Here is a 23,772-nt window from a genome sequence, read left to right as displayed (position 1 = left end):
ATAGTTTGAACACTCCAAATATGGCTGATTATTTATGACATGAAAGGTGTTACGGTAAATATATACAAACAAGACTAAAGAAGCCAGTATTATTATTGCACAATAAGCTTGGTAAAGAAGCTCTCAGCTAGGAAAATGTTACTCTGCACCTAATTCCTCCACCTTACCTGTTATATCACCAAGATTTCTTTTCTTGTCTCTCTGGTCTACCTTTTGATTGTCTCATTTCTCCTATTCATTTATCTTCTTTTCAGTTGCCCTCACTATATGTTTTCTAACTTCAACATATTGGTACTTGTAACATATTTCCCACAGAATCATTGATGGGCAAACAAGATATTAATGTTTGAAATGATACCCATATTTCTCAATTCTTTATTATGTTCTACCCTCAGAGTATTTTAACTTTTCTACTGACTGAATCAATGGATGGAGTAAATGACTCTGTGGTATCTGAATTCGTATTAACTGGACTTTCAAATTCATGGGAGATGCATCTTTTACTCTTTTGGTTCTTCTTTGTGTTCTACATGGGAATTACCCTGGGAAACCTCTTCGTTGTGTTCACAGTAATTATTGACTCTATTTACACTCCCCCATGTACTTCCTATTGGCCAACCTCTCTATTCTTGATCTAGGTCTTTCCTCTACCACAGTACCCAAAATGATCTCTGATCTTTTCACGGACTGCAACATCATTTCCTTTCCAAAATGCAAGACACAGATATTTTTTATTCATGTCATGGGTGGAGGTGAGATGGTGCTGCTTATAGCCATGGCATATGACAGGTATACTGCAATCTGTAAGCCTCTCCACTACCTGACAATTATGAGCCCCAAAATGTGTGTTTCCTTTGTAGTGGCTTCCTGGATAGTTGGGATAATCCATGCTATATCTCAGTTTGTTTTTGTCATAAACTTGCCTTTTTGTGGCCCTAATAAAGTAGATAGTTTTTATTGTGATTTACCTCAGGTCATGAAACTTGCTTGTATAGACACTTATAAGCTGGAATTCGTAATCATCGCTAACAGTGGGTTTATATCCATGGCTACCTTCTTCTCTTTAATTATATCCTACATTTTCATTTTGGTCACTGTCTGGAAACGTTCTTCAGGAGATTTATCCAAAGCGTTTGTCACACTGTCAGCTCATATCACTGTAGTAATTTTATTTTTTATGCCATGCATGTTTCTCTATGTGTGGCATTTCTCTACAACAGCACTGGATAAGTATTTGTTTATTGTTGTCTTTGCCATCACCCCTGTCTTAAATCCTGCTATCTATACATTAAGAAACAAAGACATGAGAGTTGCCATGAGAAGACTGGGCAAACGGATTGTAGGTTCTGGTGGGATTTCATAATGAATAGCGCAGATCTAGAGTACAAATGCTTCAGGCTCTCCAAAAACACTGAGAGTCACGTGACTCACCATTACGATGGTAAGAATTACTACTTGGAGAGTTCAACAAAGGTACACCTGCAGAAATTGACTGTCAAATCAGAGGTGACTTTATTTTGCCGATCACAGAGAATAAATTGACTTCATCTACTTTTATGGGGAAGAGAGATGAGAAAAGTGAGATGATTTCCAGATGTAAACTTAACATTCAAATATCACTTTCTGGGTGACAATTTTTGGGACTTGTTAATTATAATTACTCTCAATTATAAATAAATACCTCAAAAATGGGTAAATATGTATCACTGTAAGCTTGTGGACTCAATAGATAAAATGTGAGTTTGGGTAAATCACAAATAAAGTATATTTTTTAAATTTCTATTTTAATTTTAGTTTAACTTAGAATAAGAATAAAATCAATTATGTATTACTTATGTTAAACCATGAACTCAAACCTGACTATACCCTGAGCTTTTTCAGTTTTGGGTGCTATTTCAGTTTTGTATTTAAATTTGAGTGACTTCAGGTAGAGAATTCCTATAACAGAAACAATTCTTTAGATAAATATAGACCAGAGATTTTTGCACTTTTTTCTTCTTCACTGTTGTTTTGAAAATAAATGCCTTCTAATATTCAATCATCCCAGTTTATTCTTTAAAAAGGCATAGAAATAATAGCTGTTTCACAAGAGAATAATCATCCTAGGATGTGTGTTTGAACATGGCTTCTTAGTCTGTCAAAAAAAAATCCTCCTGTAGATTTACTATCTGCATTTGATAGCCTTGGATAAGAGTAAAACCAAAAATGGTGAGGCATATTCAATTTAATTAAAGATTTCTACATTTGAAATAAAGGCTTTATTGAAGTTACACGTAACTTTTTCATATATTTGTTTCTACTACTCTGTAAATAAAATCTCCTCAATTAAAAGAAACTAATGTGGAGTTTTTTGTCTTGTATTTCTCCAGAAATCTTTGCAATAACATCTCTGGCCTCCTCTATATAAATAAGTCATTAATACTTCTTTTTAATGCTTTGTTACTCATCTGAACAGTAATTTCTTTTTTACTAAATTATTGCTGACAGCTCCCTCCTTCAAATACTCTGCTGGGCTTCTGAAGCACTACCATCTCCTGGTCTTCCTCCTACCTCTTGGATAATTCTTTCCCAGTATCAGTTGAATTTCCCTCATCTGCTCAACCAACAAATAAATATTCCTCAGAACTGCACCTTTGGCCTGTTCTCACTTTATATTCTGTCCCTAGGTGGCATCCATTCCCATGGCTTTAATTACTCTGTCTAGATTTTAGCTAAGTTCTATCAAAGCTAGGGTACTATTTCTTGAGTTTCTAGTCTACAAATCTAATTGCCTACTTACTTGGATGCTTTATAGGCAACTTCCACTCAACAAGTCTAAAACTAAACTAATTGTCTCCTCCTCAAACCTACTTTTCTTTCAAGGTCCCCAGTCACAATAAATGGCACCAATGTTTACCCAGTTGCTCAACACAAAATCAGGAGTAATAACAGACGCCTCCCTCCCTCTGATCTGCAATATTCAGTAAATCAGCAAATCCTATTAATTCCACCTTATAAACACCTCTTAAATATGTGTCCTTATTTTCTTCTACAATATCACCATTCTTGTTGGAGGCTTCTCATGTCATTTTTGGAATAGAATATTAAGTTAGCTATCTGTTCTCCAAACTTCAAATCTTATTTTCCTTAATTCCCAATATATTCATCTTAGTAAGAGAGATTTTTTAAAAATACAAATCTAAATATGTGATTAATGCTTAAGACCCTTCACATACTTGCCACTGCCCTTGAATTAAAACACTAATTCTGTTTCGAAGTTTATCAGGCCATCTGAGACCTGGTCTCCAGCCCCTTCTCCAGCCTCAGAGAACAACATGCTCTCTCCCTGCAATTCCAGAGCCATGTGATGGGTTTTTTACTTGCCTGAAAACTTCAAACTCTCTCACCTCTGAGACTGCATTGGCTAATCACTGTGTCTGAAGCACTTGTCCTTCATGCGTCACTTATTAACATCTACTCATTCTTCAAATCTCAGTTTCAACATCATTTTGCCAGGGAAAAATTCCTCAAATCTGGGTCCAGGAGTTCTCCTTTCATTGTGTATTATTATAGCACTCCCTATTACGACTTTTGTAACATGAATTACACTCATAATTTCTTATATAATGTATTTCTTCTTCATTACATATTAAATTCCATAAAAAAGGGCCTGTGCCCATCATGTTTACTGCTGTAACACCAGTAACAGTATAGAAAAGGTTCAATAAACATTTATCATTAAATGAGTGAATAAACCCAACAGAGAATAATAAGCTAGCAATGAGAATAATTTGTGGCTTAGTGTTTGGGTTTTCTTTTTACATTTAATCAAAAACCATAGGATTAAAGAACTTCCTCCCCTTTTCTTTCTCCTTTTCTCTTCTTAATGTTCTCTGCCTCTATCTCCTCAAGTAAAATTGAAATGTATTGTGAAATCTACTGATCAGTTCTTTTGCAGGCTTGTCTAGTTCAAATCTTGAGCTAATCTGAGCTGAGGCAGCCTGTAAATCACTGGTCTCAGACCTCTCTGATACTCCTAGGTCTCACAGACTCTGCATTAACAAGTCCTCCTCCTCTGGCATAGGACCCTTCTTCACTGCCAAGTAAAACCCTCATCCGTGCCCCAGAAGACAGTCCTTAAATAGCTCCAGGAGATGCTCTGTGCCTAGCTGGCCCACTTCCTAGGACTTTATTTCTGCTTACATTCTCCTCCATTCATCTTAACATGCTGTTTTGCTTAGTACCTCTCCCACTTAGAGTAAGGCACATCAGGACAGGAACACATTAGCATGGCAGAATGATGGGGCTCTGTACTGCTCAGCGTTGCAGAAGGGCCTTCTGGGGAGGGACAGGAAAAGGGACACAGGAGAAATTTTCCACCAATCCGGAATGTCACTATTTAAAAAAATTAATTTAAGACCAGCCATCATTCTGCTGCTATTCTATAGAACGTGGTTTTCCCTTGTTTCTGAACAGGAGAAAAAGAAACACATTTCTAGAACAAATATAACTCTAAACAAACAGAGCCTTGACACACTGAGGCCTCCATGATTACCTGGAGATCAGATTTTTTGCATGTACACATCAAAGATAAAGCCAAGCTTCTTCAGAGAGATCCAATAGGCTTGTATTCATGACTTGTTTCTGGTCCTTTGAATGATTATCTCCCTCTCAGGTAAACATGCTTCTATTACAGACAACTCAAAATAACTCCCTACATTTTTTCTCTTTTATGTTTGTATCTGTTTTCCTGTGACCTCCTAAGAAACTGACCCAATAAAGTACAAAATTGACTTGTAACCAATCAACTCAGGAAGGATAAGTTCAAAAACGTTCAAGACCTTCATCCCCAACATTTCAAAGTTTAGGAGCACAGATAGACAGTTGCAGGTAAACATCTGCTATAATTAAAAACAGGGAAATGATTAATTTATTCTCCTGTTATCAATTATAAGAATTATCTTTGCATATCAAGAGTTTAGATTTATTTCTTCAAGTTTCATTCTTGGTACTATGAATATCCTGTCCACTCAGGACATATATTTTCACACCTTCTCAGTCATTCTAAGCAATTCATACCCTAAGATCATCCACCCTAAATAGGGTTTTTTTTTTTAATATAAACCAACATTAATACCTCAAAACCTTCCCTCTTTCCCTCTGTTTCAACACCAGGCAATTCTTTCAATACTTCTCTCTTGGGGAAACCAATGTGACTCGAAGATTTAGTCCCCAAGAGAAACTAATAATGGACTGGGTATTGGCCGTCTCTGCAGCAGCAGTGGGTCACTCTCTTGTGCCGCTAATTAGGTACTTCCCCATTATGAAGAATCTTATATATAGCTTTGTCTTTGGCGCAGGGGCGGGTTAGGAGTGATTACTACAATGAAGAGTAAGCTCTCTGAATTTCTCTTCTCCTAAAAAGGTACATCCTGTGACTGAACAGGCAGGTAGGAAAGACACTTTTAAGTTACAAAACTGCCCCAGCAGTGGCTGCTTCCCTCTCCCTAGCCCTCTCAATCCTCCTTCAATTTCTGCTCCTCTGTAAAAATACTGTGTCAGAAATTTTCTCCTTTCTGAAATAATTTTGTCCTTTTATTTTATACCAACTCTCTCCCATTATCAAATTTTAATCACAGAATTGCATTGTCTGATAAAATTAATTTCATGCACACACATATACTCTTTGATATTTTAAATTTATCTCCTTAAGAAGATATTTTTAGGATTCACATGTTTCTGATTTTGTGTTTTCCAACTCCTTTTAAACTTCATTTTCCCTTGTGTAAAACAGAGAGCTGGCCTCACCTATGCCCACCCTATTTGAGGACCAAATTCTATTTTAAAACAGAAGGAAATCTCAGTCATCAACCTCCAGGATTCTAGTGTGTTTCCCTCTACTTTGCTGTTACTTTCCCTGCATTTGAAGGCTCCAGCCAATGCCTAGGTTGAGAGGCTATGCTCAGATTTAAAAAAAAAAAAAAACCCTGTCCTTGTGCTAGGGGCTATAAATTCTGAAACAGATCTGTTCAAGGACTGGCCAGGTTGTTTGAAGAAATAGGAAAGGCGATCATGAGGAGTAATATCCAATGAAAAAGGAAATAGTCTTTTAGAAAAGGAAGGCCGATTTTATTTTAAATGAAAAGAGAACTCAGGGGTGAATAGGGCTCTTCTAATTAGGTTAGAGTGATCCTATCAAATATAAATAATTATAGCTTTTTAATGAGTTTTTCTATTAAGCAGGTATAGAGGATGACTGAGGAAGACTACTGGACTGGAAGTTAGTCTGACTTCCAGTGCTGGCTCTATGAATGCACTGCTGTGAATACACTCGCTATCCATTTAATCTCACTGGAGAATGAAGTAACTGGACAAGACAATCTCAAAGTTCTTCCCCACTCTACACAAACCTGTAATTCCAATAATCTTTTCTGTTTAATATATATCTACATTTTCTGTTTAAAGATGTATCTCTCCAGGCCCTAAATAATCGATAAATTTTAAATTTCCAACAGCAGAGACAGTAAATTCTATGGGGACTTGGCTTCTGAAGAACTCCTGGGAACATCACACAGTCACCAGTGTTTCCTAAGAAGGCGGAGAAACCAAGTGTGTGTCCTTTTTCTCCAAACAAGCTCTCTAGGTCATCAAGACTTCTCCAACAATGATACATACTAATTCCGATATTTATACCAGGAAGAGTGGGACCTTCTTCACTTACCTAAATACCCATGTTATTCTATATATGACTGGGTTATCACCAGGAAGTACAAGCTTGTAGAGAAGCTATTATTAAATTCAATTTCTCTCTATATATGTGAGGACTATTATTTTGTTTCTTATATGAACAATTTAGTACCTATTTCCAGACAATTGATTCTTAAAATATTCCTGGAGCTTTCTCTATGTGTCAGTCTGCTTCAGTCAAGTGATACAGTGTTGGACAAAGTAGTGTCCCTACATAATGAACTTTAAATTTAACACTTACAAAAAGCTATGAATATTAGAACTAGGGAAAGTGAAATACTGACTGGAGGCTGATCAGTTACATCCTAATATCTCAGAAGTGGCTCACCTGTCAGCTGAACCACCATGCCCAACTACCCACTCCATTCTACCAAACCCCATTGCCACAGCCATTGCTCATATGTTTAAGGTCTTAACTTTTCTTTGTATCAGTGACCATTTTCCCTACAGTTTTACTATTACTTTCCATCCTTCCAGTCAAAATATACTAAAACAGTAAATGAGAACCCAAATAAAGTTCTTGGGTTAATAATATATTAATACATTATTAACACTCTTAAAAATGTGTTGATATGTGTTGATTAAAACCATGACAGGCAACCTAAGCAAAGATGTGCAATGTTCCACCAATGCCTCTTTTAACCATCGTTTTATCCTCCTTATTTGTCCTTTAGGATTCTTCTTATTCCCTTCCCTGCCCTACTTTTATTCTCCTACTCTCTTTCTAATCCATCTTCACTCTTTCTCTTTCTTTGGGTCTTCTTTCCTGCCCTTAAACATGCTACTGACTCTGATTCCACCACCTTAACTCTGCTCGTGTTCCAATATTTGTATTGTGATTATCCCATTTTAGAATGACTAAAAGTTATAAATAAATTAAATCATATTTTATAAAGGGAAGATTTTAGTCTTTAGGCTGACAGGCTTATATAATGTGGGAGTTTCCTGTTTAAAAATCTTAATTATCACTTGCACTCCAAGACAAACGCCACTTCAGCAGTACTAACCTAATAGTAATGGAAATTTCCAAATCTGACAAATTAATTTAGAGATTTTATTTGTTTTTATAAGATGAAACACCCAATTGCATGATGACAGTCCTGAAGAATTGGGTTTGTATATTTCATTTTAGTTTTACAGAATAAAAATTGGATCTTAAGCAGTCAACATGATGCTCCAGATTCAACTTCATTTCTCCAAAAACACTGAATTGGATGGTGAAATCAGGAAGTCATCAAACACCTTCTGCTAAGCAGAGTAGAGGGTATCACCATGAAATCTTCCAGGGATGACCTTCTCAACTCTATAATGCACCACAATTTCAACTCCCCTCCCAAAATCCTTTGTATTATGCCCTGTGCCCTAACTGACTTAAATATGGATGAGAAGGCCAATGGTAGTAGTATGAATAAATTGAAATGATTAAACATAGTTTTCAGAGAAAATGCTGGGAAGAGTATTTAGGAGAACACCTAGGTGAAAGAAGGTAGAAGATGATGTAAAAATTTATCAAGAAGCAACAAAACAATAGTAATTGTGGAAATAGGAAAGGAATCAAACCCACTTGGTTCCATCTCCTATATTCTTCCCAAATATTATCTCTTCTATCCCACTGTACTTAATTGACTCTATTTTTGACCATTTACTTTATCTCTTTTAATATTTCCCATTGCAATAATACTAATCTTGCTCACTCAGAATGGGATGAAACCACAAGAACATCTATTTTCCTTATAGTTATTTCATGATTACCTGAATTCATTTCAAATAGCCAACCCTGGCAAAGTGAAACAGAGGAGATGCTTTGTCAACTACTTGAATGGAATAACTCAAGAGGTTTCAACTTCACGATAGTTTGATACAAACTCCAAGAAGTTTAATCAGGACCCTTTGCTTATTTAGCTATATCCCACCCCCCTTAATAATAGCATTTATGAATCAGTTTCCGACAGTTTTAAAAAAGGGCTGATTGGATGAAACAAATATTAGAGTCCTTTACTTCCTCACTTAGTTTGTCTTCTGATAATTATAAGTCAATCTTTGTTTTCAGATAGTCTCAATAAATCTTTCCTTTAACTCTTCATGCTCTTTACATTTTTATCAAAAAAATCAATCAGTATAACATGCATACTGAAAAATACTTCAAAATCTAAAGGATTTTTAAAGCTCTAAAGAAAACCTAAATCAACTACTGTTTTTAAAATTTCGTCCTAAGCTATTCATTTACTTTTATTACACTTAACACTATAAAGAAAAATCTTCCTAATGCTATTATAAACTTTCATTAACATTCATTTTAATAACTATATTACTTTCCATCATGTACATACATTAAAAAAGACTTAAACTTAATGATTGGCATTTAAATTGTTCAAAGTTTTACCAACTGTAAAGTGTGATAAACAGTTTGTGCGAAAAAATTTTTCTGTACAAATAGAATTCCAAAAGGAGTATTATTGCAACAAATGATATGGATTCAAGATTCTTGATTCATGATTTCAAAATATTTTCTTTAATGTTTGAATCAGTCTATATTTCCTCTGGCACCATATAAAGGTCACTATTTGACAGAGCCTTTGTCAGTTTTGGTAATAATTGTAAAACTTTCTTTCTAATATAATAGGAAAACAATAGTATTATACTTTATCTTATGTGATTTCTAAAGATATATATATATACACACACACACAAATGTATACCTATATAGTTTACATTTCTGAATTCTCTCTTCTTATCATTAGTCCATTTGTTAGGTCTCAGAGGTTTTATTAAATGGTTTAAACTCTTTTTTATATTTTGAAGATATCAATCTTTCACCTCTCTACATTTCAAATTCAAGTATATGATTCATGTGGTGGTTTAAGGTAGTTTTTCAAATTGAAGTATAGTTGATTTACACTGTTGTGTTAGTTTCTGGTGTACAGCAGAGTGATTCAGTTATACATATATATATTCTTTTTCACAGTCTTTTTCATTATAAGTTATTATTAGATGCTGAATATAGCTCCATGCGCTATACGGTAGGACCTTGTTATTTGTCTATTTTATATATAGTAGTTTATACCTGCTAATCACAAACTCTGAATATTTCCCTCTTTTGTCTTTGGGAACTGTAGGTTGTTTTCAGTGTCTGTGAGTCTTTTTCTCTTTTGTAAATAAGTTCATTTGTGTCATTTTTTTATATTCCACGTATAAGTGATATCATACGACATTTGTCTTTCTCTGGCTTACTTTACTTAGTATGATAAATTCTAGGTCTATCCACGTTGCTGCAAATGGCATTATTTCATTCTTTTTTATGGCTAAGCAGTATTCCATTCCATATATACTCTTTATCCAAGCATCTGTCGATGGACATTTAGGTTTCTAACACATCTTGGCTATTGTAAATAATACTGCTATGAACACTGGGGTGTATGTATCCTTCTGAATTACAGTTTTCTCCAAATATATGCCCAGGAATGGGATTGCTGAATAATATAGTAAATCTATTTCCAGTTGTTTAAGGAATAGCCACACTGATCTCCATAGTGGCTACACTCAATTACATTCCCACCAACAGTACAAGAGGGTTCTCCACACCCTCTCCAGCATTTGTTTGTGGACTTTTTAATGATGGACATTCTTACCAGTGTGAGGTGATACCTCATTGTCATTTTGGTTTGCATTTCTCTGATAATTGGTGATACTGAGCATCTTTTCATGTGCTTATTGGCCATCTGTATGTCTTCACTGGAGAAATGTCTATTTAGGTCATCTGCCAATTTCTTTGTTGGGTTGTTCAGTTTTTTGTTATTGAGTTGTATGAGCTGTTTGTACATTGTGGAAATTAAGCCTTTGTCAGTCATGTCATTTGCAAGTATTTTCTCCCAGCCCACAGGCTGTCTTTTTGTTTTGTTTATGGTCCTCTGCTGTACAAAAGCTTTTAAATTTAATGGGGCAGGTTGTGTTTAAGCACAGGTAGGAAACATATAGTGACTGTTATTATGCATTTCTATACTCATTTCTAACTAATTTTATTATTCTTGATTATATTTTTTAAAGATTATCCATTTTTTATTTTTTAAACATTTTTATATGCTCTTATACACTCTTCTAACTTTCTGGGATTCAACATTTATTTATTTATGTTTTTAATTTTTATTATTCTCTTTCACCCAAATTCCTCAAGTTCATGTTGTGCATTCTTTCCTAATACCATATGTTGCCCAATTACTTCATGTATTTGAATAAATGGGAGCATTTAAAGCAATAGATTGCTGCTAAGCGCAGCTTTGCTGGATTAAATTTTTTATACCTGGGTTCCTATTACTTTGTAAATTGTCCACTGTCAATTAAATAAAAGGACCAATTTTTAATTATCAACATTTAACACCATGTGCTCAGTACCTCTAAGTTGATTCCTTCTTTCGTTTCAGGTCACTTCTGAGTCTTCACTTCTTTATGATTCAATGGACCAAGTAAATGGTTCTGTGGTAACTGAATTTGTGTTACTGGGACTTGCACAATCCTGGGGAATGCAGCTTGTACTTCTTCTCTTCTTCTCTATATTCTATGTGGTAATTATCCTGGGAAACCTCTTCATTGTATTTACAGTGATTTTTGACTCTCACTTACACTCCCCCATGTATACTCTGCTGGCCAATCTATCATTAGTTGACCTGGGCCTTTCATCTACCACAGTTCCTAGGATTATCTCTGATCTTTTCAGTGATTGTAAAATCATTTCCTTGCACAACTGCATGATACAAATGTTCTTCATCCATGTCACAGGAGGAGTTGAGATGGTGCTGCTCATAGCCATGGCATATGACAGGTACACAGCAATCTGCAAGCCTCTCCATTATCTAACTATTATTAACCCCAAAAAGTGCATGCTTTTGGTAGTGGCTGCTTGGACCATTGGACCGATTCATGCTGTGTCTCAGTTTGTTTTTGTCATAAATTTACCTTTCTGTGGGCCCAATAATGTGGGGAGCTTTTACTGTGATTTTCCAAGGGTTATTAAACTTGCATGCATAGATACTTACAGACTAGAATTTGTGGTCACTGCCAACAGTGGCTTCATATCTATGGGCACCTTCTTTCTCTTAATTGCATCATATATCTTTATTCTGGTCACCGTCCGACAACATTCTTCAAAGGATTTATCCAAAGCATTCTTCACTCTATCAGCTCACATCACTGTAGTGTTTTTGTTTTTCCTTCCATGCATGTTTCTCTATGTGTGGCCTTTCCCTACTAAGTCACTAGATACATTTTTTGCCATTGTGGACTTTGTTGTCACTCCTGTCTTAAATCCTGCCATCTATACTTTAAGGAACAGAGAGATGAAGGCGGCAATGAGAAGGCTAAGTAGACAGGGTGTAAGTTCTAGAGAGATGATATAACAGACTGCATTGATGAGAGCACAGATGAATGTCATGGACCATGAAGACCCTTGTTATCACCATGAACATTATAGAATGTGTACATTTTCCTTATCGCCTTCAAAAACTGGAAGTCTACAGAAAAGAAAGTATTGAAACAAAGAATTTCATTTACATAGAGTTGTAGCAATTTTGTTAATCATAAAAAATAAAGTGCTAATATATTTCTGACTAAGCTACAAACCCAAACTGTACCACCAATGGCTACATTCAATTTTAATGTAGCTATTTTATATCTACATGTAAATATATACATGTACATATATATAATGTATCAGTATCTTCATATTTATAATAAGCATTATTGGATATCAATTAATATTTCTTATGGAAATTATGTGGATCCAATGGATAAAACATGGGTTTATGTAAACTAGCAGACATTAAAATTAAGGAGGAAGCAATTCTCATGCTAATTGTACTTTTACTTAGATAAAGAGGAAGATAAACACTGTGACACTGTGTTAAAACTCTTAAGAACTGTTGTCAGGCTTTGATTATTAATGTATTTTGTACACTGTTATTTTAGAAATAGACTCTGATCTTTACATTATGCAAAATTTGCCTATAATCCATTTTTTCAACAGTTTATTCAAAGCATTTCTTGATTCACTTTACAAAGGTATCTACAATTCCAAAAGTATTTAAGGGACTTATTTCCTAGAGGAGGGTACCCCACTCAGATCTCAGCTTATTTAACATGATCGTTCTTAAGCTAGGCTGCTTAGGACAAAGAAGATGATTGACATCCTTCAGTTAAAGTCTGGTGATCAAGGAACATACTGGAAAAATCACTTGTCTGCTTTTCTATGACTGATTTAAGGGGCATCAATTGTGGTAACTCAGCTCAATTTTAACCACTGCATGGTAATTAAAGCTGCTCAATAAAATGATAAATGACAAGAAGTGAGACTTTCTTATTATCGGTCAAAGTATTTTTCCTATATTTTCTCAACAAATTCTAAGCTATCTTCTTTTTTATAAAATCTAAAGCATTATTATTGTCTTGTTAACAAATCTAGATTTTAATTTCACAACTTTATCTTTTTTGTTTTACTATGATTCTTTAAAATTTTACCTTCAGATTCAGTGATGGAGTAAAAATACCTAACAGAGCCAAGAAACTGGGACAATAACTTTTAAATTAAAAAAAAAAAAAAAAAAAAAAAAAGGTTGTGTATTTCCTCAAGGGAAAGCTTGTGAGACTATAAGAGTTAGTCTCGGTACCCAAAGTTCAGGCTGGCTATTTCCAGATTGCTTCACCTGCCTCTGGTCATTTTCATAAATGGCTCTTAATTAACCAAATGATTTACTAAGTAGGAAAATTTACATAGATTTTATTCTATTGGAAATTTTATGCTTCAAGGGAAAGTGCAAATAAAAGAAAAATCTGCACTCTTCTTTGCCCTGAAAATTGCTGTAGTCTCACAGTTATGAAGGAGGTAGGTGGAATGATATAAGTGAAATATATTAGCAGAACTAATCAAACTGTAGTATTAACAATGAGATACTTCTATTAGTAATAACTCATTGTGCAGAATTCACTGTGTGTGTATTTTCAGGAAAAATGGATCATGAAGTTGACTTAAATACTTAGAAGAATTAGTATGAATGTAAACAAGGATAGCCCTTGTTATGATATACAACTTAAGTGTTATACAAGTCTTGTAAGTGTAAATTCCTTCTCCTGAATCTTCTGGGCTAATTTATTCTTTCCCCTCTATTTGAAGGTTCTTTCCCCATATTTCTCCAAATCCAGTGTTCTCTTATCTATCTACTTCCCTCCTTCCTGCAACCCCAATAAAACCTAGTTTTGGACTTTTCTTTCACATAAAGGTACAAATCCTAATCTTAAGAGTTTGGGGATTTTTTTTTTTTTTTTGACAGCTTCCGATCCAATGAACTCATTTTAAAAACAGGAAAACAAAGGCTCAGAGATTTTGAATGACTGAACAAAGTTTACACAGTGAATTTGTGCTAGAACCCCCAAGTCTCCTGACTTCAATTTCAGTAAAATTTGTAAAGATTTAAAGTGTTTTTCTTTAAAAAGGGATAAAATATGTATAAAACAAACATTTAACAACAGTCTTGTTAAGTTTTGTTAAATGCTGACTTTCTAAGCTTAATCAAGTGTGCACAGAGAAGGATTTTCTTGTTCAACTGAAGCTGGCCCTTCGTGGTTGCTACAACCAATGTGTAAGATTCTGGAGAACTTCTTTAATAAATCTAAACTAATGTTTAACTTAGAAGCAATATATAATACTTCTAAAATTTATTAAATCATTTTTGAAGAGTTAGAGATGAGCTTTGAAAGAATTACAGTGGTGAAGGGTCACATATTATCACTGTCTCCTCAGCAGCATATACTTAGGAAATGAGATGTCTTAACTAAGTGAGCAAGAAATTCCTTCTGTTGAAGAATAGCATATCCGAATTCTTACTTGTTACCATGATAGAAAATATTTTTGCTGCAAATAAGAATCCTTTGGTAAACCATAATCCTTGTTATATAACCTATAGAGCTATAACTATCAAGTTTGTCCTCTCTCAGTGAAATGAAATGGTTTCATACCAGTAAAAATCCAAGGTCAATTCTAAATTACATTCCTTGAATCTAAAGAAACATTCCAACTAACTAATCACATTAGAAGTGATTTCACAATAGGAATGCCATCGTCTTTACTGTCATTGAATAGTATGATTATATTTATCACTGTGCTAAGCAGAAGAGAACTAAAGTGAATGTTTCTGACTTGTTTTACTATTAGACTTGTCTTTATACTTGGAAATAAAATTAAAATTGCTAAATATTTATAGAACTTTGAAAACAGTAACATGGAGCTTTAGTGGATAGGGCTAAGGAATGTATAAAGAAGAGAAAAATGTAATTTCCAAGGGCCATGGAATAACTGATTAAGGAAATAGTGACAAAATAGTAATACTACTCCCCCAAGAAATTTGATGAGTAACCATCCCCTCATGTCTTTCAGGGAACCATTGATTTCCACTCCTCTGTTTTACATCTTCCTTGCCTGTTAACTCCTACACCTCATCCTGCAAGTATTTTCATGGCCATGCTTCTCCTTCAGGCTACCATTCCATTCACTTACTGCAAAACTTCTAGACAGTATTTATTTGCTCTACCCAATACACAAGTGAAATGGCTTTCCCAACTTATGACCATCACTTTTCAGGCTCTTATTTAGCAGATAGCAACTTACAAAAATACCCCAACAATAACTCTACGTGACATTATTATTATCCTTTACTTCCTTCCAAATTTACTTCTGCTCCTAAAAGTGATCTGTATATTACATATTGCTGTACTAGTTCTTATCATAATTATTATTATAATTAAAGCTATTACCATACTCAGAATTACTCAGAATAAAAACACTGGCATCATCTTTTTTATCTCCCACATCCTGTCCACATGTTCTATTATCACTATCTTAATAATGACTATTATGTATTAACTATTTACCATTTGTTAGAAATGTATTAAATAATCACTCAGTATTCTTCAATACTTCTTCACTTCTACAAAATAAAACACAAATCCTTTAGTAGGCATTCCAGAATCCTTTTCAATTTCATCTCCCATTAAATCCCTTTCTTTCAGCAAACATTTTCCTCACTTTTTGTCATTCCCTTTCTTTTATCCTCTTTCCCTCATTTTTAAATCTAATTTTTGTTATTTTATTTCTATTTTTCATTTTACTTTGGATTAAGTCTTTCTCCTCTAAATATCTTTATATTGCCAAATGTTAAGTATAAATTCTATCCACTACAAGTTCTTATAAATCCTTGTTTCTCTTTTAGAGTCCTCATAAATTTAAACTTCCCCTAAAGCTGAATCACTTCATTAGTCTTAGTTTTCATGTTTCTATCCAAGCTTCTGAGAGATGATGAAAATTATTTTGGAATTGTGTCCCTCCCTCAAAACTCACAGAGTTTTGGACTAGTGGGAATTTTGTAAAATTTGACCCAGTACACTCATTTTAAAGACAGGGTAACAGAGGGATACAGGCAACTGAAATCTTGCTATTATTGTCATTTCTAGAATACAAGTAACAATTTAAATAATTATTGAGGAACTAGGATTTCTCTATGAACTAGATGATAAATGTTACTACCAATTATCTAAGTATGTTGTGCAATTACTAAATATAAAAACTGCAAAATACCTTAATTTGCTACTTCATTTGCAATTCATAATAACTGTAAGAAGTGAATATAATTAGTATTCACATTCACAAAAACGGTAAAATAAGTTTTAAAGAGGATGAATTCAAGGATAGACTACATACAAAACGGAAACACTGCAATTGCCTCACACAGCAAAATTGTGAATGAGGATTAGTTTTAGTTTGACAGAAAGAAGGTTTCTAATAACCATACACACAATTAGTTTGACAATCTACTAGGCCCCTAAAAATACTTTCTCAAAAATGTGTGTCATAATAAGCCTATGTAAATATGGAGTTCAGGGATAAAGGACATAAATGCAAGGCAGACTTACTGTCGCAGAAAGGGTAACATGAACAAAGGTATTTTATTAGGAATAAGCCTGACATAATTGGAAACACTGAGAAGACATGGATAACTGGACTATAAAGCAGATCCAGAGGAATATGAGATAAAATAGTGGGTTCAGATTGCGTGCATTTTGAAAGCCTTTATGTAACAAACCATAGAAGGTCATTCAAGTGTGAGCAGAATGACACGAAAGGAGGAATCTGAATATAATACTGACTTTCCTCTCACTCCCTTTTCCAAGGTAACTACAGAGGCTATTTCCTGGAATGAATCAATGAGTGAAACAAATCACACCATGGTGACTGAGTTCATTTTCCTGGGACTATCCAATTCTCAGGAACTCCAGATTTTCCTATTTGTGTTCTTTCTTGTGTTCTATGTAGGAATTGTGTTTGGAAACCTTCTTATTGTCATAACTGTGGCTTCTGACTCCCACCTTCAATCACCCATGTACTTCCTGCTGGCCAACCTCTCACTCATTGATCTGTGTCTGTCCTCAGTCACAGCCCCCAAGATGATTGCTGACTTTTTCAGTAAATGCAAAGTTATCTCTTTCAAGGGCTGCTTTGCTCAGATATTTCTCCTTCATTTCTTTGGTGGGAGTGAGCTGGTGATCCTTATAGCCATGGCCTTTGACAGATATGTCGCAATCTGTAAACCCCTTCGCTACACTACAATTATGCGTGGCAATGTATGTGTTGGCATTGTGGCTGTTGCATGGGGAACTGGCTTCCTCCACTCAGTGAGCCAGTTGGCCTTTGCTGTGAACTTACCTTTCTGTGGTCCCAATGAGGTGGATAGCTTTCATTGTGACCTGCCTAGGGTCATCAAACTCGCCTGTACAGACACCTATAGGTTAGATATCATGGTCATTGCTAACAGTGGTGTGCTCACTGTGTGTTCCTTTGTTCTCCTAATCATCTCATACACTGTCATCCTCATGACCATCCAGTATCTCCCTTCTGAGAGGTCATCCAAGGCTATGTCCACTCTGACTGCTCACATCACAGTAGTTCTTTTGTTCTTTGGACCATGTATCTTCATTTATGCCTGGCCATTTCCTATCAAATCATTAGATAAATTCCTTGCTGTGTTTTATTCTGTGGTCACTCCTCTTTTGAACCCAATTATATACACACTAAGGAACAAAGACATGAAGACTGCCATGAGACGACTGAGAAAATGGAATATGAATTCTAGGATAAAGTCTTAGACCTCCTACAACTGTGTGACTAATCAGAGATAATGACATAGCATAAAGTTGATAAGCTACTTAATAAATCTCATGCAAACTAGAACTTCCATTATCATATCCCTTAGCAATTGTCAAAGAACATTCACATACACAGCCTTAATTTTTCCTTTGACAATCTTGTTATATTTCTGAATACAGATATTAAGTTAATATTAGACTTTGAAAATACTATCTCACTAATTCTTAGAACAATCAAAGGCATAGATATGTTAGTATTTGTACACTTCTGTGCCTTCCTGAATGGTCTTAGGGTAATAGAGGGAAGGACAGAAGCTAAGTTGACTTACAGTATTTTTAAAATTTCTACTTGCCTCATTTTCCGTAAAAACATCAAGTAAGCAATTGCCATACACCTAACTCAAAAAATATGCTTAGTTATAAGGACATATATAAGTCAACTTTTAAAAGTTCTAAAAGCACAAAAGTTAAATAGCACATTTTTGTGGCATGTTTTCAGGATTCAATAAATATTAGGTACTATTATTATAATAAATCCTATATATCAACAAGCCAAAACTCATCAACCTTTATCTTATCCCAATAGTCATGAGGGACTTGATACATTCCAATCTTAACAGATGCTCTTTTGGGGGCACTGTAGTTGTAAGTGGAAAGTGTGTATATTTATGTGCAGGCGTGCACTCATGCACATGTACTCTGCCATTCTAGGAAGACAAGCCAAAAATTCAACATAGAAGGAGAGGAAAATATAGATTGGAAGAAAAGCTTAACAGGTGATTCTGATAAATAGCTCCTCTCTCCAGAAAGAATCACTGAACCAGGCTAAAACTGAAGATTAAATATTTTAAGTAAAAAAGAAATATAATTTTTTAAAGTGTGGCTTAAAGTAATAAACAGGATCAGATGATAAGAGAACTAAAATTACATTTACCTCAGAAAAAAAAGAGAATAGAAACTCCATAAGTGGGTTAAAAACACATAAAAAAATTAGTATAGGATAATGACAGTATCTCAAGTCAGTGGAGAAAGGACCTATTAATGTGATGGTGGAATAACTGAATAGCAATATGGAAAAAGATATATTGGGTCTATTCTTCACGCTATATGCCAAGAAAATTTCTAAATGAGCGAAAGCATAAGTATTTTTAAACTATACAACTATTAGATTATGAGAAAATATAAGTATCTTTGTAATCTATGAATATGATAAAGACTGATAATATTGACAGCATAAGAGTAATATTGTAAATGCATGAGAAAAGATAAATGAGATTCTAGGAGAAAGCATTGAAACCTCAATCACAAAGAATAGAGCTACGGTTTTAAAGAACTTCTAACAAAAAACACCAAGAAACATAGAAAGATTGGCAGAAATCATGAATTTATGGTTCATACATAAGAAGATATAAATGAACCTTAAGTTACGTGAAAAATGTTTAATGTGTCATGTTAAGATTATATGCAGAGTAAAATTAAACTGAAATGTGAGTTTTTACATATAACACAAATATCTGATATCAGTAGTTAATAAAACAAACTATTGTTTAAGCTGTACAGAAGAAGAGGACTCATACATATTGTTTATGAGAATACAAACTAGTATAACCTCTCGGCAAGATAATATCTACAAATATTACTACGTTACTAACTTTTTACCCTGGAATCCTAATTATACTGTAAAGATACATTTGCAAAATATAAAATAACCAATGCACAAAGTTACTTGCTGAAGCATTATTTTTAATAGCAAAAGAATAGAAAATACTCAAATGACAATCAATAAGAACTGCATAAATTATATGTATAAATTATACACAATGGAACTTTAAGCAACTATAAAAATGAATGAAGAATATCTCTAATTACCATTCTGGGTGAATCAATTAGGCATATGTTAAGTGAAAACAGTAAGGTGGAAAAAATGTCTCTAGTATGCTAATTTTTTGTTAAAAGAGGGATACATATATTAGCTTTATATGTATATATAATTATAAATATGTATTTTATAATTACTTATATATTTTAAATAATAAACAAATTTTAAAAGTTAAAAACGTTTTATGGAGTGAGAATGAAACAAGATTAAAAAAGGAATAAAAGCTAGACTATTCTAAATGTCTTATTTTGTAGTTTTGACTTTGAAATCATGTTAATGCTTTTACATTAATTTAAAATAAATTAAATAAAAAATAGTAATCTGTAAAATGTAATTCAAACAGAAACAAGTGATTTAATGGTATTTCTATGTGTGTGTCTGTAAATTGTCTAAAATAAGAAAATAAGGAGATTCTTTTCTAAGCACAACTCAAAATTTAATTTTTCACTTAGTTAATTGTGATGGTTAATTTTATGTGGCAACTTGGCTAGGCCACAGTAGCTAGAAATTTTCTCAAATACCAAACTAAACGTGAAGGTATTTTTTTAAATGAGAGTAACATTTAAATTAATAAGCACTGAGTAAAGCAGACTCCCCTCTGTAATGTGGGTTGGCTTATCCAATCAGTTGAAGGCATTCACAGAAAAAATACTGACACCTCTTGAGGAACAGAGAATTCTGCCTCCAGGGTGCCTCTGGACTCAAGCTGCAACATCAACTCTTCCCTGGGTCTCCAGCCTGCCAAATTTTGCACTTGCAAGTCTCCACAACTGTGTGAGAACAATTCCTTAAAATACACACACACACACACACACACACACACACACCCCTTATTGGTCTGTTTCTATGGAGAACCTAGACTAACACATAAATTTACTACATTTTTTTCTATTTTCCATTTCATTGGTTTCTTCTCTTATCTGTAGCATTTCTTTCCTTCTGTTTATTTCAACTTGATTTGCTTGTCTTTCTAGCTTAAGTAAGACATTTAGGTAATTTATTTTACTTTTTTTTCTTTTTCTAATCAGAATATTAATTCAAAACATTTCTAAGCTATTCTTTAGCTGCATAACATATTTTAACATATTGTCATCTTATTAAAATTAAGTTCAAAATACTTTCCAATCTCCCTTGTAAGTTCATCCTTGAAAGTATTCATAAATACTATGTTTAATTTTAATATACATGGGCTTTTCTAAATACTGAAGTTACCATTCTACTATATTTTGGCTACTATTTCTAATAAGATATCAACTACTATGCTTATCTTTTGTGTCATACAAGTAATGAGTTATTTTTCTCTTGCTCCTTTTCAGAAATTCTCTTCATTTTTGGTATTCAACAATTTGACTAGGACATGCTTAGGTGTGGTTATCTTTATATACATATTTGCCCACTTGGATTTAATTGAGGTGTCTGGATATGTAAGTCATTTTATTTACACAAGATTTGAGAGATTTTAATGCATTAACTCAGCAAATAATTTTTTGGCCCCATTCTCTCCATTTTCTTTCAGAGATTTTAATTATACATATGTCAGACTGCTTGATATTGTCCCATAGACCACTTCAGCTCACTTCATATTTTTTAATCTTCTTTACTTTTTCCGATGAGATCATTTCTATTGCTTTATTTTACATTAATTTACTTTTATCCAATATTCGATTCGCTATTTAGCCTCACTAGAATTTCTATTAAGTTCTTTCTTTTGATTTCCATTTCTCTATTTCTCATCTGTTTATTCATTATTACTATAGAATTCTTTAAGTCCTTGGGTATATTTATAATAGATGCTGTAATATCCTTGACCCCTAATTCCAACATTTGGATCATCTTGATGTCAGTTCCTATTGATCATTGTTTCTTTTAATTAGACTTCACATTTCTCTATTTATTTCTATGTCTATTTTTTTCATATGAGCTAGGTAGGCATTGTGAATAATGCATTGTACAGAGTCTAGATTTCATTATCTTCCTATGAAGAGTACTGATTCTTGTTCTAGGACGCAGTTAATGCAGGTCATCTTATGTTCCAATTTATGTCTGCCTTGCTCAAACTGCTCAACATTTTTAACCTATCAACTTTTACTTTACAAAGCCTACCCTACTTATGTGCAGTTTTATGGAAGTGCCAAAGATCTGAGTAAAGATTATAAACAAAATTTAGGACTACCATTACTGAAGCTCCCTCATTTATTGAATGTCACCCCTCATTTTTCAGCCATTCTTGCAGTCCCCAAATTCATCCTCTGATTCTGCAGGTCTTTAAGAATTTAATTTTCTCCTTGACTTTTAGTTAACATATGCTGCATAAATAAGAGTTTTTCCCTCAGGCAAAAATCTATATAAAGAAAATCTGTATTTTCTCTCAAGATCTGACTTATACCCAGTTTCTGCCTGCTCTGAGTTACTTTCCAGTTTCTTCAAATAGTTGCTTTTTGTATTTTGTCCAAACTTAATAGTTAATATCTGTGGAAACTTTAACACCAGCTACTCTTCCATTACTCACAGTTAAATTCCCCCAAGATGTTTATCTTGAGATATGCTAAACTAGTTAAATATAAATATTACCATTAATCATTTAACAAACTAACATAAAATTCTTAAGATAAGTAGTTTTTGCAAAATAATAAAGTTGGACCCCATTCTCTACACTATACACAAAAATTCACTCAGAGTAGATAACAGACATAAATATAAGTACTAAAACTACAAAATACTGAGGAAGAAAATAGCAGTAAATTTTATGAATTTGGATTATGCAGGGCCTTATTATGCAGGGCCTTCCTAGATGTAACACCAGAAGTATAAGCTAATAAAAAAATAATAAAATTGGACTTAATCACAATTCAATTTTTTTTCTTCAAGGGACACCATCAAGAAAAGAAAAAGACAACATACAGAATGGAAAAATATCTGCTATTTATATATTGATAAGAATATCTTATCAAAATATATAAAGAACTCTGGCGAATCAATAATGAAAAGACTTTCATCTTTGTTTCACCTAACTCAGAAATCACTCAAGGTGAAAGACAGGCAGGCATTGTTCAAAAACAATGTAAGGCAAATGAAAAAACCACAGCCATCTGGGACAAAAGGTTATAACTGAGACCAACTCTACGGCCCTGAAAGCCTGGAAGAAAAAACTGGGAGACAGTTTTTTTTTTTTTTTTTTTTGAGGAAATGAACATATTTAAAACCACTCATTTACACTGGGGAATTAAGAAAGCTATATTCATGTATAGGGCAGAACACATACTCAGAAAATGCCTGAGAAGACCCTAAGCTTCCAGCTCTGGCTGCTTTCTCATGTAAGGAGAAAGTGAAGACTAAGGTAGAGTTTTATATAACCTAAGTGTTGAAGGAATGCCCCAGCACACAACCAACCAGCAAAGACTGGAAGAACTTGTTAGTTTTCGTTTTTCTTTCCTTTCTTATTTTCCTTTACCTGTCTTTTTTTCTTCTTCTTCTTCTTCTTGGCTATTGGTTTTTTAAAAAAAAATTCTTTTTCAAATCACTAACTCAAGACATGTTAAAGGAATAGAGACTTCAGAGAACAAACATAACAAAGAATAAAGAAATTACAAAAATAAATCTAGAAGTCACTAAACAATGGCAAAAAAAAAAAAAAAAAAAAAAGAATCCAGCTATATCCCACAGCAATTAACAGAAATAAACCCTGAGGAGGGGAAAGAATCTGATTTCCAAAGTTACCATATTATAATATCCAAAATATTCAGTTTTTTTAAAATTAAGAAGCATGCAAATAAAAAAGAAAGTATGTCCCATTCATGGAGAAATAAACAGAAACTATCTCTGAGAAAGCACAGACATTGGACTTACTAGGTAAAAACCTTAAATAAACTGTTTTAAAGCTCAAAGAGCTAAAGAAAACCAAGAGAACAACAGATGAACAAATAAAGAATATCAATAAAGATATCAAAATTATAAAAGGAGTTTAAAAGTACAATAACTGAAACAAA

The 23,772-nt window shown here is 33.7% G+C and overlaps 4 protein-coding genes across 5 annotated transcripts in view; 3 read left to right on the top strand and 1 right to left on the bottom strand.

The window, feature by feature from the left end:
• Nucleotides 1-23,772, bottom strand: part of LOC102505575 (olfactory receptor 11G2) — a 442,453-nt gene that overhangs the window by 354,845 nt on the left and 63,836 nt on the right. The gene's annotated exons all lie outside the window — the stretch shown is intronic.
• Nucleotides 372-1,363, top strand: LOC102513073 (olfactory receptor 4F15-like). The gene is given in 2 exon segments (XM_014567467.2): nt 372-579; nt 582-1,363. Coding segments are annotated over 2 exon segments (981 nt in total). The 5' UTR covers nt 372-380.
• On the top strand, nt 11,028-12,210 carry LOC102512836 (olfactory receptor 4F21-like). Its single transcript, XM_032481600.1, has one exon. The coding sequence runs from the start codon at nt 11,178-11,180 to the stop codon at nt 12,114-12,116; it is 939 nt and encodes a 312-aa protein (XP_032337491.1). The 5' UTR covers nt 11,028-11,177; the 3' UTR covers nt 12,117-12,210.
• LOC102511868 (olfactory receptor 4F4) lies at nt 16,857-18,029 on the top strand. The gene has a single exon (XM_006194461.2). The coding sequence runs from the start codon at nt 16,876-16,878 to the stop codon at nt 17,905-17,907; it is 1,032 nt and encodes a 343-aa protein (XP_006194523.2). The 5' UTR covers nt 16,857-16,875; the 3' UTR covers nt 17,908-18,029.

Source organism: Camelus ferus, chromosome 6, assembly GCF_009834535.1.
Source record: "Camelus ferus isolate YT-003-E chromosome 6, BCGSAC_Cfer_1.0, whole genome shotgun sequence".
Classification (NCBI taxonomy): domain Eukaryota; kingdom Metazoa; phylum Chordata; class Mammalia; order Artiodactyla; family Camelidae; genus Camelus; species Camelus ferus.
The sequence above is the reverse complement of the archived record's forward strand: the minus strand, read 5'-3'. Positions and strand labels throughout refer to the sequence as shown.

What these genes read in the sequence shown, in the direction of transcription:
- LOC102512836 (XM_032481600.1), top strand. Translation starts at nt 11,178, where the DNA reads ATGGACCAAGTAAATGGTTCTGTGGTAACTGAATTTGTGTTACTGGGA.
- LOC102511868 (XM_006194461.2), top strand. Translation starts at nt 16,876, where the DNA reads ATGACACGAAAGGAGGAATCTGAATATAATACTGACTTTCCTCTCACT.